The sequence below is a fragment of the Lampris incognitus genome, chromosome 3 (genome assembly GCF_029633865.1).
Source record: "Lampris incognitus isolate fLamInc1 chromosome 3, fLamInc1.hap2, whole genome shotgun sequence".
In the NCBI taxonomy this organism is placed as follows: domain Eukaryota; kingdom Metazoa; phylum Chordata; class Actinopteri; order Lampriformes; family Lampridae; genus Lampris; species Lampris incognitus.
Window position 1 is genome coordinate 76,047,517 of NC_079213.1, and position 19,265 is coordinate 76,066,781.

The 19,265-nt window shown below is 41.3% G+C and overlaps 1 protein-coding gene across 1 annotated transcript in view; it reads left to right on the forward strand.

The window, feature by feature from the left end:
- Nucleotides 1–19,265, forward strand: part of rab6ba (RAB6B, member RAS oncogene family a) — an 84,314-nt gene that overhangs the window by 30,781 nt on the left and 34,268 nt on the right. The window contains exon 2 of the mRNA XM_056276808.1: nucleotides 12,474–12,532. Within this exon, the coding sequence (XP_056132783.1) occupies nucleotides 12,474–12,532 (59 nt within the window). The remainder of the gene's footprint in view (nucleotides 1–12,473; nucleotides 12,533–19,265) is intronic.

Below are 19,265 nucleotides of genomic sequence, written 5' to 3' on the forward strand. Positions count from 1 at the left end.
TAGCTGTCTCCCTCCCTATTTCTGCAGTGGTTGCCCAGCCATCCGGCAACTCTTCACTACCACCCAGTGCCTGTCTTAACTCCTGCTTGAACTCCACACAACAGTCTTCCTTCTTCAACTTCCACCATTTGATCTTCGGCTCTGCCTTCACTTACTTCCTCTTCTTGGTCTCCAAAGTCATCCTACAGACCACTGTCCGATGCTGCCTAGCTACGTTCTCCCATGTCACCACCTTGCAGTCTCCAATCCCTTTTAGATCGTGCCTTCTACATAAGATAATTATATATAGTATTATATATAGTAATAATATTACTATATATAATAATAATATATATAGTATATATAATAATTATATATATATATACAGTAATAATAACATATATAGTATATATAGTAATAATAACATTATATATAATAATAATAATAATATTACGATTACTAGTAGTAATAGTAAAAGTATTAGTATTATTACTATACGTAATGCCTGTATAATGACACTATCTTAATTGAATAATTACAAAAAAAAGTTTAGCAACAGGAACGTCAAGGAAACAAAAAGACTTTAGGGTTTGATATTATCATTGAGTGTCTTATATGGACACACTCGAGTCTTTTAGGTCATGAACAACAGCACATCCTTCACTGAAAATCCTCTGTCAGTCTTCTGTGAGTTCATTTTGATCCATTTTCATGAAAGTATAAATAGATGCTGACATCCAAGTGTTCTCATACAAAGCACTAGGTCATTAAAGGCCCATTCCAGTGAGAATACATCATTTTCAAGCTATCTGCATGGTTTGGAGGCATTTGGGGCATAGATTAGGGTGGCTAAAAATCAAAACTTAGGGTTTGATACATCTCACTAAGCTGTACTGTCAAAATGACCACCAGGTTGAAGCTGATCAATGTGTATGTAAAATTAGTGATGTTTTTTTAAATCACAAATTTGATACAAATCATTGGTTTTATCTGTTTTATCCCATGTGTCATAGTTCCACCCAGCTTGTACCCTCTGTGCTCAAATGTTCCCCTGCACCGTTACATTCTGGTCACTGGTATAGACCCTTTTACAGTTGGTAAACAGTGATCACGTGATTTAGTATGTGTGCGCATTTTGACAGCAAAAAATTGATTTTATTATTTGCAACCATACAATTGTATGCTATAACCTCTTATTTATGCTACAATATAACTTCTATTTGTTATGATAGCCACTTATGTATTTATCTAGACTCGTTTTATTGCTTGTAGCCACAATCTTCGCTTGTTTGCATTGAATGGTCTTTTCACCGAAGGAATGTGGTAGAAATTAATACCTTTAGTTTAGCTACACCTGTTCTGGCAACCCACAACACAACAAGATGACTTAAAAATGTAAATATCAATCAATCAAAAATCCACGTGCACTCTGCATTGATTGGAGATGGAGAAGTTGCCTCTTTTGCTGCCAAAATGCGTGCACATACTATGCGTGACGTAGGTCATAAAAGGGTCTATAGGTTCCTTGTGTTGCACACTTGGGTGTCAGTCCACCTTAAAAGTGTGTTAACACAAAAATTCCCAAAGATGAAAATGTACGGTATGTCTGGGTCTCTCGCCTTCTCTCTGTCTTACAGTTGTAGGGATGCATTGAGATCCGTAATTTTACAAATATATCTTCGATGTGCTGTGTTTGCAATCTTCAGTTCCCTTTCGGGGTTTGACTTGCTGTCGGTCACACTTTGCCCACACTTTTGAGGGCCTAGCTACGTGTAGTGGAATCGTTGGTGCATAAAACGCTTTTATTCAGTGGAGAAACGCGGGCAAAAGAGCCACTTTTTTAATTTATTGTACATTCAAGGGGTTTTTCAAGTGTGTTTTGAATTGAATTGATTTGATTCAAATTAAACTGAATTTGTCCTTCAGGGGATTAAGTTGCTAGGCATTCTGTCATACATGATGCTATCTAGCCACTACTGCATTTGTGTAAAAGAAAAAAAATATTTCCTAATAAAGAACAATGGTTATATTTCGTTAAATAATTTCAATAAATAATTTCAATAAATGATTTTTAAAGCTTCTACATAGTTCAACAGATGTTTATGAGAATAATTATATTTACATATCCTGCAGGATTACAATGCAGACTTGTAACAAAAGCAAATATAAAGAACTGTGAAAAGCAACCAGTGGGGCTATGTCATTAAACTGTACTTTAAGTGCCAACAAATCACAAGAAACATCCCATCCCCTCATGGCCCAGACAGATACTCATTAAGGCAGAAACCAAGGAAGAGTTTCATTAGCATATGCAGATTGAGATCTTGCTTTCAGGCCGTAAACAGATCAGGATTTGGGCTCAGATGAGCTTGTCTTTAAAACTACTGACCTTTTATTTACAGCCACATGTTAGCTTGTAGAGTGAGCCTATGAGTTCGCAGAGCCGTTTGTGGAAAGGGTTAAGATGGGGATGAGATGAGGTTTGGGATTTGGATACTGACATGTGGATGGGAACAAAAGCATTTTTTTAGGGCTCCAAATCTGCTTCAAAGAACCCACTACATTCTCTGTTTCAGGTGATGGTAACTACACAGATCCACATTAATCAGTGCCAGACCCTAAAGAAAAAGCTATTTGGATTATTGCCAATATCAAAATAAGATAGTTTTTCACAAATAACCCCAAGGATTTGTTAAACAGTAGATTAAATGGATATTGATTTCCATCATGAAATGTTGGAATGTGATTTTTTTTTTTGCCTCACCTTGGATATGTCTAATCTACCCTTATTCTGTGTTAAGCTTGTACACCGAGTTCATTTATAGTTTGAACATTTTGTATGTGAGGGTCTTAGTTTCAACTGTCAGGAAGCTTTCTGAAATAATTATGATCAGTGTTGGTAAAAATGAAGACTGTATACGGGTGTTATAGAATTTTATGACTCCCTGCCAGAATCTGATTCCCCTTGGCATGAATGAGTTATGGTTAGGGTTAGGGTTGGGGGGGCAATCTAACCTAGCCTCACGCCAAGGGGAGTCTGCGGGGAATCTGAAAATTCTATAACAAGGGCAACGTCTAGAAATTAGACATTATTTTGTGAGATTTAAAGTGATAACCTCGAACTTTTTCATATAAGCTAATGTCCATTTCGTTGCTATCTATTACTGACTATGGTAAAACAATAATGATTCAGCTCACCCTCAAATCATGACAGCTTTCGCTCCTGAAAATGTTTGCATTTAAAAAAAAACAGCTTCAGTATGTCACCGCAAAAAAACCTCAAACCGAGCATATGAACCATGAATAGGAACTGACATTCATTCATTCATCCATCCATCCATTCATTCATCCATTCGTCTTCAGCCGCTTCTCCGGGGTCGGGTCGCGGTGGCAGAAAGCTAAGTAGGGCACTCCAGACGCCCCTCTCCCCAGCAACACCCACCAGCTCCTCCTGGGGGATCCCAAGGCATTCCCAGGCCAGATTGGACATGTAGTCCTTTCAGCGAGTTCTGGATCTACCCCAGGGTCTCCTCCCAGTTGGCCGTGCCCGGTTAACCTACAAAAGAAGGCGCCCAGGAGGCATCCTAATCAGATGCCCTAACCACCTCTACTGGCTCCTTTCAATGCAAGGGAGCAGTGGCTCTACTGCGAGCGAGCTCCGGATGTGCAAGCTGACGTGGAACTGACGTGTTTTACTCAAGTCAGCAGTGATTGATCCACCAGAGAGAATAGGTGGAACTTCCTCTCTTGTGTACCAACCGAAGAGGAGCAACAAAGATTGTCAACAAGTGAAAGATAGTAAATTAACAGACAGTGGAAATCTTTGAAATTGCCACTTTAATTAAATGTCTGATTCCTTAATGATTTTTCTTTGAGGCTATTACAACATATTCTTAAAAATGTAGCCATGGGCATAGCCAAGCTCCCTCTTCAGTCTGCTTTATTGATTGAATATAGACAGATCTGAAAACATGTTCCGATTGAATTTAAAAAAAATTGCAACAATCAAACTGTGTTTTGTTTATCTGTGATGCAGCTTCCAGAAATTTGGAAGTTGGGCTGGAGTTTTGTTTCACCATAATGCCTCTGTTTGACAGATGAGTCATGTTATTAATCATTCATTATGTCACTGATTTGTATGTGCACTCATGCAAAGTTGAAGTCTGCTATAATTTTCTCTCTGCGGCTGGATTTTGGATGGTAAATTTTGATGACCTGCTGTTCATGAAAGCAAAATTTTAACCTTATTTCCACATATTAATCATATCAGCAGCATCTCTTTAACATACACAATATTCCCCATTGTTGCCTGTATCACTCTTGCCCGCCACAGCAAACTGGCATACGTTTGATGTCCATCGACATCAGTGGATGGCAGATGACGGACAAGGCCGAGATGATTGGCTGAGATGTTAGTTTTCTAATCGCTGCTGTTGAAAAACCCTTGTGTAATGCATGCTGGTACATGTAGGCAATGTAGAGCATCGCTCATGGCAGGAGAATGTTGATTTTTCTGTCAAAATGAATTGCACCACCAGCAGTCACAGGACGTGCAGATTATTAATGGCAAAATTTCCCTTTAGCCAGACTCAAGGTTGCTGCTGCTTTTTGATGTAGAAATATAGGGCTGCTGTGTCTTTTTAAGACTTTCATCAGTGACTGTGTGTCGAGAGGGCTGAGTGAGTGCCGCGGAGAGCTCTGTCTCCAGTTGCTCGGTGGTTGAGGAGGATGAGTCAGCAATAAGGATGTTGGATAACACTCTCAGTCTCACTCTGGAGGGTAGCTACCGAGTGGTTGTCCGTCTAACACTGCTCTGTGTTCTCGACCAACTCCCCTTAGCACCCACACACCTCTTTATGCCCCCCAAATATTACAAATATGATGTATGGAGACATAGATCTGAAGAAATAAGAGCATGTAATGACATGAGTAGATTACCGAACAGGCCTACCGGGCCCAGGCCCAGGGGCCCAAGGGCTAGGGGGGCCTTCAGGGCTCAGAGGCCAGAACCTCTGCTTGAAGTCGCTGTTAATAACTTTGCATTTCTCGTTGCATAGTCAAAGGGCTTAGTCATTCATGTCCATAACAGAGCCCCCAAAGTCCTACTGAAAAACTGAAGGAAACAGCAGGTGCATGTATGTCTTAGTTAATATGCTGTTGGCAATAATTGTGTGTGTGTGCTATAAATCCTGTTGAGGTACATGGGAATGTGGCTATTGTGCTGTTGGCTGCAAGTCAGTGTACCTACCCTGACGAGGGGGGCTTTTATACATCCATGCCCAGGGGCCCATAATAATAATGATAATAATAATGATAAAAATAATAATAATAATATCATAATCCGATGAAGTTGAAATACTAATATACCTCTACTTTTGAACAATGTCTACATATCTGTTAAAATGTGTGCTATCACCATAGTCACTCACCTCTGATACTTGCAATGAATTTGATTAGTGTGATTGTTTGTGGGTGGCTAGGTGGCCCAGTGGCTAGCACTGTCTCCTCACAGCGAAAAGGTCCTGGGTTCGAACCCCAGGCTGTCTCAAGTCCTTTCTGTGTGGAGTTTGCATGTTCTCCCCGTGTCTGTGTGGGTTTCCTCTGGGTGCTCCGGTTTCCTCCCACCATCAAAAAGACATGCATGTTAGGGTTAATACTCCTGTCTGTGCCCCTGACCAAGGCAATGGAAAGAAGAACTGGAGTTGGTCACCGAGCGCTGCAGTTGCCCACTACTGCTATACAACAGAATGGCTTAAATGCAGAGAACACATTTGTTGTAAGAATACAATGTCAAATGAAGTAGGTTTCTTTCTTGTTTTTATTGGCAGGTTTGTGTCTTTTGTGCTAAATATTAAGCAGAAGGCAGGGTACACACTACTATGGTTTAGGATGTACTAGACCAGTCATGTTTGAGAGTTACTCTCAACTAGTAAGGGATCGGTTGATGGCATGTGTGTTTAATCTAGGACGGTGTTTCTCAAACTTTTTTCAGCCAAGGCACCCTTTTTAAGTGCCTAAAATCTCAAGGCACCCCAGTGTAGAAATATAGCTAAAAACGACACTGCATCCCTCTATTAGTGCAAATATCCTTTTTTATTTTTAGGGGACGGCGTGTATCAATGAACAGATAGGCAGACAGATAATAAGGTGGGTGTTGTTTGTGGTGTTGTTTGTATGCATATTGCACAGGGGAAACATATCCAGCCTGCCCTGGTCTACAAAGGAACGCCAGAGTGTGAGCTTGGACCTGAAGCCGCGTAGTTTGTCAGATGAGGAGAGGAGGGTTTCTTGTCTACCTTGCATTTTGATATTCAGCTCGTTTATGTGCTTAAATATGTCAGCCATATACGCGAGTTTTGCGCACCACTGCTCGTCTGCGAGTAGCTCTGCAAATGCAGGTTTCTTGTCTATCACGAAGGCCCTCAATTCTTCTCTTAACTCGTACACTCGGGTCAAAACTTTACCCCGTGAAAGCCAGCGGACAGCCGTGTGTAACAACAAGCTTTGATGCTCTGCTCCCATTTCCTCGCAAAGAATGGAAAAAAGGCGGCTCTTTAACGGGCGCGCCTTGATGTAATGAACCATGTCCACTGCTTTGTTCAGTACGTCGGAAAGTTCTTTTGGTAGCGTCTTAGCAACAAGTGCCTCTCGGTGAAGGAAGCAGTGGGTTGTTCGTATATCAGGGTTTTGCGCTTTGGCCCTGGTAATGAAACCTTTGGCACTGCCCGTCATTGCAGCCGCGCCGTCGGTGCAAATACTGATACAGTTCTTCCAGCTCAAACCACCCTTGTCAAGATACTCAGTTGTCACACGGAAGATTTCTTCTCCTGTAGTGTTGTTGGGGAGCAGTTTGCAAAATAAAAAGTTCTCTCTAATACGGCCCCCATCAACAAAGCGAACATTTGCTAAAAGCTGAGCGTGCCCGCTCACATCAGTTGACTCGTCGAGTTGTAAGGAGAAATGTCCACTGGCCTTGATTTTATCCAAAACGACATCTTCAATATCGGCAGACATGCTATTGATTCGCCTCGCTATTGTGCAGTCTGAAAGCGGGACCTTGGCTACTTCTTTGGCAGCTTGTGGGCCAAGCATTTTGGTAATGATTGCCGTGCAAGCAGGTATTATGACAGACTCTGCGATTGTGTTGGGCTTCTTGGCTTTCGCTACTATTTCTGCTACGAGGTAGCTGGCCTCCAGAGCCTTCTCGGATACTTTGGCAGCTTTACACATGACTTTCTCTTGCTGCGATTGCTGGGTTTTAAGGCGAACAAAGTACTCCTTCCCCTTGTTTTTAAGGTGTGGGTGTTTTTGCTTCAGATGTCGTTTGAGTTTGTTGGGAACCATAGTTTGGTTTGCCAGTGTCTTTCCACATACGAGGCAGAGCGGGAGAGGGCATGCATCATCGGTACTAATGAAGCCAAGTGCAATGTAGCTGTCGTGGTATCGCAAAATCTTTGTCTTTGTCTTTTTAGCCTTGCCCTTGCTAGTAGCCTTGCCCTTACTAACATTAGCATCTCCCGGTGGTACGACGGGTGCAGACGACTCCGAACTGGAGGATAAAAGCCGGTTGTTGCTAGAAGAAGGCTCCGGTTCACTGTCAGTGTCTGTTGAATTATCCCCATCTGTTGGAGCTTCTGGTGGGACTTTTCTTTTTAGGAAACGATCCATGGCTTGGTTTTGGGTTTTAGCGGCATCAAAATGTCAGGACGTGTAAAATGAGAACAACGATGCCCTGACCTTACGTGACCGCGCACTGCACTGACCCGTATGTAACGTGGGAGGGGAAATGGGCACGCGAGACAGTTTCTCATGAGTATGTAGGCTATTTATTTATCTGAAATGAATTTATTTATCCATTTATTTATTCATCCATTCATTTATTCAGTAACATTTTGTAAAATAAATTAGTATTTTAATTTTTGATAATTGATATGAAAAATGTTAGATTTGCAAATTTTTTCACGGCACCCCTGACGCTGTCAGACGGCATACCAGGGTGCCGCGGCATACAGTTTGAGAAACGCTGATCTAGGACACCTCTTGAGCTTTATAAGCCTGATGATAAATTGATAACTTAGCATGGGAAAATTAATTAATAATCACTAAAATCAGTAGACTATACATCAGATGCTCCCTTGCAGATATGGGAGCCCGCCGAGAGCACAAATGCACATAATTAGTCTGCCTGATAAAAGCTCTGTCTGTAAACAGTTTCTGTGTAATTACTACTGGTTGCCCAGTGGGCGAACTATAAATCAAATGGCAGTTCACATCTTCTGACTACACACTTCTTCAAATGTTTTGAGTGAGCGACCAGTTAATTTCACATCAGCATGCATTTAAGTTTCACAAGCGTATTCAAGACCAGCTGACCAGTGGCACACAGAGATGTCTGCCTTTTTTGCACCATGAAGGGATCTAACCTGTCACTGATAATAATAACTGCACTAAATCTGATGAACAAACTGCATTAATCTGCACTCTTCTGTGCTGAATCTATGCTGTACACTGTGTGTATGCTGCATTAATTGTCATACAATTAATGCATACATGTGTGATGCGATGAGATTTGCTGTATTGATGTAACGTGACATTTTTATTGAATCTGGTGAGATCAAAGGTCATTTTCCAGCCTCAGCTGGATAATATAGTTCCATTCTATTCTATTCTATTCTATAATGGGATACTTAACTAATCCTCGAGGAGAAATTGCAACATTGCTTGCCCCCCTCTCACCCCACCCTCTCACCTCCACCCCCCACCCCACCGGGGGGAATTAAGAGCACATGGTCAGCTATGGTGCAGCACTCTCTAGAGCTGGTAGGGTCATTACTCAAGGACACTTGAGCAAGGCAGATCTACTATCTGTCCACCTAACTCTGTCACAATGCCTCCTTTTTGATAATGCATTTTCTTTTGTGTTAAGGGCTATTGCAGCGCCTCTGTAAATGTTTTTAAATATCTGGCAATTGCTTGCCTAATTACTCACAAGCACATTAGAACAGTCCCACTGACGCCTTTCAAGAGGAATATTTAAGCAAGTCCTCAGTCAACAGTTTTTAGTTCTGGTAAATAAAGAAGATGTGATTCACTCCCACTGGCAACTCTTCATGCCGGCGTAGAAAGGCTTTGGTGCAGTTACTCTCATTAATGAAAGCACTAAGAGGAAATCCGAAAACAAGGCTGTCTAAACAAGGCCATCTATCAACGAGTTTATGTTCTACAGTCTCCAGCCATTCCTCTTTTGTAGAACTGAATAAGTGTAATGAAAAAACATCTTAAGCACAATTAAAAAAAAATTATTGAACATATCTGGAATTAGGAAGTCGTTTTTATAACCATGTATCCATTACAATCATAACCCAACTTCCCAATGATTGTTACTGTTAAGAAACATTTTTCCTTAGACCTTCTAACACTTAGATGTTCTTTCTAGTGATCAAGTCTTACTTCACTAGAGGCTAGCCGTATCCCTCGAACTTTTAGCTTTGCTTAGACTTCACTGATGAAGTAGGCTTACTTAATGCTTGTAAACTATTGAGTGGATTTTGACATCTAGAGTGTTATTATGAATGATTTAAGTTTGAAATGTCATGTTGAGGGGCCTCATGGGGGGGACTACGAGTACATCTGTCGCCATCTTACAATGCTGTGATTGCAACTATTTCCCCAGTCCTCTGTGAATAGTACACATGGCCATTGTAACTCTAGTTAATGCTTATGGCAATTTGCATATGATCGCAGGTTTCGGTCGTTATGCCACTGTATTGTTTATAAGGGTGGGGATACCTGCAGTCAGTTGAGAGTGAAGAGGTCACTTAGATGAGTGATGAAATGTTTCTCTCAATAAATGTTGTGTTCAGATGAACTGATTCAACTTTCTGTGAGTTCCTTACCTGGATAATTAAGCATGCATTATTCAACATTGTCTTGTGCTGATTCTGCTGCGATGGGTTAATTGCGCTCCAAGTTCAAGTCTTCCATTTATTACAACCAGTGTGTTAAAAAGCACTGGTGTGGGACAACTGAGAGCCCAGTGGTCAAACGAAGGCCTGTGGACTGGATCTTGCCTGAGATCATTTTAGATCCAGCACGATGCAGCAAGTTTAAATTGACATTTTCAGTTTGTGCTCACCTGCTTAGCTGCAGCTGCGCCGAGTGTGAATACGAATCCCAGTTACCTCACAGAGTGCAGCACTGTGCACTGCATACATAGCATCAGATGCAGACCACCCAAAAATCTCAGGAAATTATTTTCTGGAAATCTACAAAGTCATCAGGATACAAGCAGATGGACCTGGGGGGATTAGAGCACAGTGGTGCTCTGATGTTAGGTTTGAATCTTTGTCCTTTTGATGCTCCACCTTCAAGGGTCCATGGGTACCGAGTGTGTTTAGATGTTCCTATCTTTGTGAGCAAATGTACTTGCATGATGGAGATCAGCAAATCGGGCTGTGAGTACTGATAGACGAACTCAAATATGCACAATCCAGGACTTGCATCAAAGAAAACGTCCCCAGCGTCCAGCAGGGGCAAATATATGCTCAACAAACAGGTTTTGATGTGTTATTTAAGCCTTTGAGGCAGGCCATCTGTTAGTTACATTTGATGGAAGAACGATGGTCAAAAAATTATTTTACTAAAGCAGATATTTTTCTCATCGAAATGTCACAGGGGTTTTATATCAAGCAATATTTTATACTATGTAATATATGTTAGATAATTTTGTGACATGGTCAAAGGTTATCAGGTTCCTTTATTCAGTAAAGCAATTGTTTATATGATAATTTCCAGCATTTTGCTCCATTTTGATTTTTCTAGGTGGCTCTCAGTGAGATTAAGTTTTATACCTGTGATTCAGAGGTTAAAACGGTTTAAATATATATATATATATATATATATATATATATATATATATATATATATATATATATATATATATATTTTATTACTTATTGATCCCCATGGGGAAATTCTTCCTCTGCATTTAACCTGGGGACAAACTCCAGTTTGTCTTGCCACGCCTCAGTCAGGGGCACAGACAGGAGTATTAACCCTGACATGCATGTCTTCTTGATGGTGGGGGAAACCGGAGAACCCAGAGGAAACTCACGCAGACACTGGGAGAACATGCAAACTCCACACAGAAAGGACCTGGGATGACCTCCCAAGGTTGGACAACCCCAGGGTTCGAACCTAGGACCTACTTGCTGTGAGGCGACTGAGCTAACCACTGTGCCATCATGCCATGAAGCCCTCATTTCCTACAATGAACCTCTAAAGACATTTCCTCAACATACCACTACACACACACAGACATAACACATGCATGGGAATTTTACAACAAAAGACAAACACCAGTGTTTCTTCAAAAAGCCTGTATCCCTTGGATCGTGTTTTTTTAATTTTTTCCTGGCGTGTGAAGCTCACTGTAGATACCATACCTTTTGTAGCTGCATAGCTATCTAAAATTACCCCAAGTCAATAAAAAAAAAGCATTGAAATGTGCTCTTGAGTTTTCCCCTGGGTTTCCCATTGAGAGATAATTTATAATTTTTATGCACCGCATACCCCCCCCCCTCCAGCCATGTAGCTTGTTAAAGAGGTACTAAACACTTGATGTGTTTTTGAGCTGTAAACTGAATGATATGACTGTACAGTGATGAAACACATCAATACTGGTGTTAATACATTTCTTACCGAATTCATACGAATCGCCGTTTCGTGGGTTGAAAATGGCTCAACATGCCATCTACTGTTTTAAATCAGCCCTGAACATTGCCGGTTCGGACCTATCTACGTCATGAAATTAAAAAAAAAGAATGTTAACGCCCTCTCATCAGAGGTGGGTGACCCACCTGCCTCTTACATCTGCGGTGCATCTGCGTTGCGGCGGCTGGGGCGTCTTTGTGGGCTGGTGATTAACGCCGCGCCGGAAGGCGGGCCGGTGGAGGGGACTGGGTATGGTGGTGTACGGCAGCGGCACGTGCTGGAATGGTCTCCCGGATTCCCCCCAGCTACTCCTGCCTCACCCATCCACGCCCACCCCACCCCTCTCCTCAGCCCCCCCCCACACCCCCACACATGCACCCCCCCACCTCCTCAGTCCCTTGCCCACTTTTTTTTAAGCATTTTTCAAAATTATGCAGTAGGTAGAGTTAAGCTCAGACATGGGGGAGAAGGTACACATGGGAAATTCCACATGAATGTGTTTGGGGACAGACCTAATCTGAGCAGCCACAGAATTGTAATCATACCTAGGCTCGGTGTAATTGATGACCCACTAGTAGCCCTCAAACCCAGTAATGAGCTCCCTGGGTAGCAGGCACCAGCCATGGAAGCAAGCACAACATTACTCCTGTTGCCACAGTGATTAAGTATTTCAATTCACAGGACTGCGACTGCTTGTGTCTCTCAGACCTAGGTCATTTAACACACTGCCTGTCTGTCTTTATGCATGCTCAATAATCCTGTGTCTTTTTGTTCTCTTGCAGTGGGAAAGACGTCTCTGATCACACGGTTCATGTATGACAGCTTTGACAACACATATCAGGTAGGTAGACACTATTGCTGGCACCAAGAGTGAACATTTTATCATTGCTGTTCGATCACTCATGATGTGCGGTTTGCCTCCAGCCCCATAGCGCAGCATGCACACTTTCATCGATCTGAAAGAAATGTGACTTCTAAACACACTTTGCGACTTCTGTCTGGATGTGTTAAGATGTTACATGTTAAGGTTGGGGGGTAACAATCGCAGCAGTTATCTGTCTTCATCACATAGGTGACATAAAGGGTAAGAAATTAGTAATATTCACTTTTATCGCACTATTACATATTTTGTGTGTTTGGAGGGGGGGGGCTGCTCAGTTTATATTGATGTTCAAATAGGCAGACACCTTAGAAGACAGACATATATTAAGCTTATTGCAGGCCTTGGGCTGCTACTATTTCGAGCCCTTGCTAATTCATTACAGCCCAATCACACTTCCCATCCCAAACACAGGATATTGCTTGTGCTGCCAGCATTTGCACAGAGCTCTTTGAAAGCTTCTGCACAACTTCCAGCGGCATTAAGTCCCATATTATTGTAGTTCTGTTATTAAAACTATTATTGCATCCCAGAAAAAAATAGCTAGTTCCACAATAATAAGAAATTAAAAATAGATCTCACAAAGCTATTCTACCCCCACGCACATGTGCACAAGTTTTTGTATTTGTGTGTGTGTGTGTGTGTGTGTGTGTGTGTGTGTGTGTGTGCATGTAATTTATTCTGAGAATACACCCACATGGGACTGAAATAACTATATAAAAAATATATATTGTGGTTTTGCGGTGTGACAGAACAGCAGTGCAATTTTAAAAGCATTCAAATTTTCTTTATTTCGCTTAAATCCTAAAAAAGAATGGCGAAATAGTATATCCGAATATCTGTCGCTTGTTGGCATGATTGGAAAAAGTGACACGTTCAACGCATTTACTTGTAAATTTTATTTTCGTTTGAGTGATCAGTTGCTCCTTTTGTGTCCATTTTACTACAAAATGATTAAGTTTAAAGAAAAATTTCCCCCTTGATGGTAAAATTAGCCAGTACCTGTATGAATGAGGCTCTGCCTTCAAAACACCAACAGCTATAAATCTATGAATAGTTCTCCAGTGTTTGATCCAAGCTGTAGTTCCTCCATCTTGCTTAGAGTTTCTTCTATTTGTACTTCCTCCCTCCCACCACTATGCTGTTATAGCAGTTAGACTGGCCCATCGTCATTACTGATGATGTGAATCAGCAACAGTAATGTGCGCATTTTTAAGAGTTGCAAAACATAGAGGGATTTACTTCAGGGAAGTATCCTTTAAGGATGCGTTGACTCTGCAAATGCAATTTTTGTTTTTGTTTACTTGTTCTTGCCACATATAAAATCTAGGCTGTACATGGTAGAAGACATTAGTGGGGGTTTTATTTGATTCATTTACTCAAGGGCAGATTATCAAGTGTCCTTGGATCTTACTTGGAAATGCAGCAAACCCCTACTTTCTTTATCCTTGCTGCATACTGCTAACCCCAAAGAAAGGAACTGAAAACTTTCCATTCATTGATGTTCAGAAAAATACTGTGCAGTGCGATAATGAGATTTGGATACCGCACTGTGAGTGGATTAGATAGTTTCTTACAGCTCTGTGGCACTGTACTCAGAATTGCCACTATATCCTCTTATATCCCTACATTTATAAACATTGAATGCATACAGAGTTAGATTTTCTACCCTGACTGATCAGGTGTTTTTTGTTGTTGTTCAGCTGCTAAATCTCCATGATGCATCGATATGCCTCTTTAAACATCCTGTCACACTCACAAATCGCCATGGTACAGTTTCATTTTCAGGAAGGCTTGGCTGTATTTGGAGCCACATTGACCCAAATATATGCCTATATAAATTCTGTAGTGACATAAACTGGACCAATATAGAAATAATCTCTCCAGATTATGTTGGGGGATATATATATAACTTGAATTTGGTTTAAATATAACAACGGCAAATTAGGAAATAATATTATCAAATAATAGAATGACTTCCTGCATTTCCCCATTTTATAACATATGCATTTTTGGCCCAAATTCAATTCATATTGAGAATTTATGGACAGTAAATATGCGATACTCTTGCTGTGAATGCAGTCTGTGGACCGTATTCTTCAGGCTTGTGAATACTGATTGCCCTACTAAGATTGTATTCTTATGCATCCGTTGTTGGGAAGGGTAAACACTTATGTGTACCGGTGTGTCAATAAATCCCATATCTGAAGAGGTGCCTGCCTGCTCACATGCTGAGTTCCTTAACACACATTAACTTAACCCATGTATTTCCATATTTGCTACACAGAATGATTACTTGAAATTGCTGTGAGATATTTCATCCCTGTTTAAGAGTGGTGAATAAATATAGCCACTTAAAATCCTTAGGGGCATTGTACCCGCACTGCAGGTTACACTGGCACTTAGTAACAGCAAGGCTGTAAATCCAGCCATGTAGCAGAAACATCTCTTGTGCTTTTCACCAGGAAAGCATGAAAGCTGCAATAGGCAATATTATTTCATTATAATAATGGTTGAGATATGTAATTTTGACAATTGCATGTCACTAACAATATTACGTCGAAGGGTTCCTTTAAAAAATGTCTGTGAGCGCCCGGCACTTTTATATTTAGTTTAGTTTAGTTTTTGTTTTTTTAAACTGGACCCGGTCTGATTCAAACAACCAATCAGAGCTAGCTAGCACGTAACTAGCCAATCACATTGACTCTACAAACAAGGGCCATCCGGGTTGTGCATATCTCGGTTCAGCACAGAGGCGCACACGCGGAAGGTGTGTCAAGAGCTATGGCAACTTGTGTTCAATTTACAATCTCTCTGCCTCACAATGGCGTATGGCACAAAAAAAGACCAAAAGAGGCGAGAGCCGGGAGGAGGAGAGAGAGAAAAAGAAAGCACTAAATAAAAAGAGAGATCAGACGAGGGTTAGCATAACTGGAGAGGTATTTGTGTAAGGGGCTGAAGAGCAACGCGGAGGATGCTCTATACCTTGACAGGTAACGCTAGTTTGCTAGTTAGTTACAACAGTTGACAACATTGACGTTCCGCTTCAGGCCCACAAAATGCGCGTGCATGTTTGATGTGTCATTTGGTGGGAGGGGCTTAGCATAGTGGTACGAGGCAGCAGACAGGCGGAGTTGGAATGTCCATGTTGCCTTCTGTAGCTTTAAATCAATTCATTCTCATGTAATTGGAGAAATTATTAAAAGAGGAAACTCCGCAAGCTTACTTTTTAGATGAGTATTTTCAAGCATATAAACTCACAACATTGTAAATTCCGTTGCAAACAAAAAAACTTTTCTGATGATTACTTTAGGGAAAATGTAATGTTTTGTTTTGTTTTTTAGACATGTTAAAAACTCATGCATTTTTAAAAAGTGAATGAATAGACCTATTTCTCATAGACGCTTTACATGCAAACATATTTGCAATCTCTCGATTTCTTGCCCTGTGTTAAAAATACACACACACACACACACACACACACACACACACACACACACACACACACACACACACACACACACACACACACACACACACACACACACACACACACACACACACACACACACACACAATTCATAGCATTCATTTTCAGATCATTTTGAGAGTCTGGCATGCTCATAATCATTGCAACCTTCAGCGAATGTGGCTGTCTGTGTTGTACAGACAGTGGCCACTGTGGCCTGTCTCGCTCCAAGGCCGCAGCTGTAACTTATCCAGAATGCAGCTAGATAAATTATGCTGGTGAAATCTAACAGCCGTCACAGTGAGCACTAAATGCAGTCCCTCTGGGCAGCATGAGGAAACACGGCTCTCTTTTTTTTCACATATCTAGTTAGGTTGCTGAAGGTGACCAGCACCTAGTGCTTCAATCATGCTCCACTTCATCCATACCCTTACATTTTAACTGTACTGGCTACAGCATCTGCCCGTTTATTAATCTCTGTACATGTTTAATGGCTTTTAACGTTATTCTCTGCTCCACAGTGTTGTCACAGCCTGTGATTATATCAGCCTGTTATATTAAAGTCAAGGGCTATTTCTTTGTAAAAGAAAGCTGTTTATGTGTGCCAGTTAACCCTGGGTCTAGAAAACAAGATTCTTCAGTAGTCTGCTCTTTGTTTTTTCTAGATAGTGGCTTAATGAGTTGGTTATGGGTACCACAGCCTCTGCTTTGTAGCTATAGATCAAAGCTGAAGCTCTGAACCTCTCTCTCACACTGTGTGTGTGCGCGCGTGCATGTGTGCATGCTTGCATGTGTGTGTATGCATGTGCATGCATGTGCAGTGTCCTTTGTCCCTGTGCCTTAATGTCACTAGTTCTCAGCAATTGGCTCAGTGACAGGTAAGACTGTAAATTATTTTTTTTCCCCAGGCTTTTTTCCAGTCCAAGTCCTGGGACCTTTGAGTGTTAATTAAAATGCTGCATGCATCACCTCATTTATAGTGTTTATACTGCTGGATGTGGGGGGGTGAGATTTGCCCAGTACCCATGGTGGAAAGATGGTTCGTATGCAGAAGATGTCTCTCTTGTCATTGATAAATTAGTATATGAAGCTCTGATTTACACCAAACCAGCTATTTTTCTGTGTCATTGTTTCATCTAAACAGCTACTTCCTGGTTGCTTACCTCAAGAGTGAGTCACTCTGACCTTACGAGGGGAGAACAGCAGTATATCTGGAGTGCAAGGGCCATTAGAAAGATGAAACAGAGCGTGGTGGTGACTGTAGTCAGGAGGATATAAGTGAGGTGAGACAGATTTGCTTCCTCCAGAGCAGCAGATTCCCATCAAGCAGCCACCCAGCCGAAAGAGACAGAGACAGGCAGTCTTACTGCCTGGCAGCACATGCTAAAAGGCCCAGGGACCTCCAGAGGCAGAAAGCTTTTGTCAGCAAAGGTGGAGCTGTCAGTCAAGGCTGGTGGCTTTGGCTTTGGCTGTGATTGCATCAGACGGCAGCTCTCAAAATGTCTGTCACTCGATGGAAATTACTTCGTCATTACGCTGAAGTGCATAATATGCAGGAATGTATCTGAGTAAATATATCTCCGGTTTCAATTTACTAAAGTGTCAGGATCTAATACCCATGACCACATTTGAGTACTCAGGAAAAAAATTAGATTAGCATTATAAAAATGGTCTTACTTTTAACAGAATTTAATTGTGATTTATATCCTTTATTTCACTTTTTAAATACTCTAACCTACACCTCTGTTCGCTGCTGCTAAAAACCTAATTTCCCATCATGAGACGATAAAAGTTCAGCTCATCTTTTATTATCAAGGAGGAGGAGGGGTCAAAAAGCACCCACAGTGTGGTGTGGCATGAGTGATTTGGATGAAGTTAACTGATTGAAAGAAACTATGAGATGTGTGATGTGCAGTTGCATTGAACTTCACTATGGTTTGCTGAAGCTGTTGTGTCCTGCACGTGTGGTAGTACTGGGCATCATGTATGGTTAACATGGGATATGTATACCCCCTAATCAATTTCTAAAAGAGGCTTGCACAATAATAAATCCAGTCCCCCTTACACTCCACGGCCCCCTCACAGGTAAATCATTGGCTGAGCACCGTTTCCATTATGTTTGGCTTTGAATGCCCTAAGGGCTTTGTCCAGGGGGAAAGGTGATGGGTACTTACTGTCACTTGTGTACTGGATGTTAGATTATTGGACATTGATTAGGAGACAGTAACTCTAGAAAACAAGCTTGTAGGTGACTTATCAATGAAGGGATCCTTAAAAGCTTCATTGATCCTGATACTTGCTGTCACCAATTTCCTCTCCCATGACCTTATCTCAAAGTCGCAGTTTATAACTGCAACACAGCACGCTGTGTTTAAATGCTGTTTCACTACTTCTAGAGTTTATGAATAGTGGTTTCACTCAAAGTAATCAATAGAGATACTGGCAACATGTGACCACTCCCTAGTTATAATGGTATTTTAAAGCAATAACGGGGTCTTTTATCTTAGTCAGAACTGCAGAAATATAACTGAAATAAAACTGTAATTTAAGAGACAATGAATAGCAAAAGAGGAAAAACTCTGAGTCCCAAATACCAATCCATGCTGTATTTTGTCTTTCCCGACTGGGCTCGTCCTGCATATCAATTTTGCTATTGTCAATTTTATTTGTATAGCCCATAATCGCAAATTACAAATTTGCCTCAAGGGGCTTTACAGCAACACAACATCCTTTCCTTAGACCCTTGGATCAGATAAGGGACAACTCCCTAAAAAAACATTTAAGAGGGAGAAAAAATAGGAAGAAACCTCAGGGAGAGCAACAGAGGAGGGATCTCTCTCTCTCTCAAGACAGACAGACACGCAATGGATGTTGTGTGTACAGCATAAAACACAATTTACAGAATACAACATTGAAAGAGGATAATGGAATTATAATGGAAGTATGAGACATCTGAAGAATGTGATGAGGAGGATGCCAAGCAGTCTACAGATGCCACTGGAACAGCCCAGGGCCTGAGCTCCGTGACCACCATCACCATGTAGACCTGACAAGAGGACAGACGACACATGCACACAGGGGAGACTCACATCACACCATTCACATACACGAGCGAAGAGACGAGAAAAAACATCAGTCACACATCAGAGTGAGAGAAGGGTATAACTTTGAAGCAGGATAACAGAATTATATGGATTTGTAAGATATAAAAATGTGATGAGGATG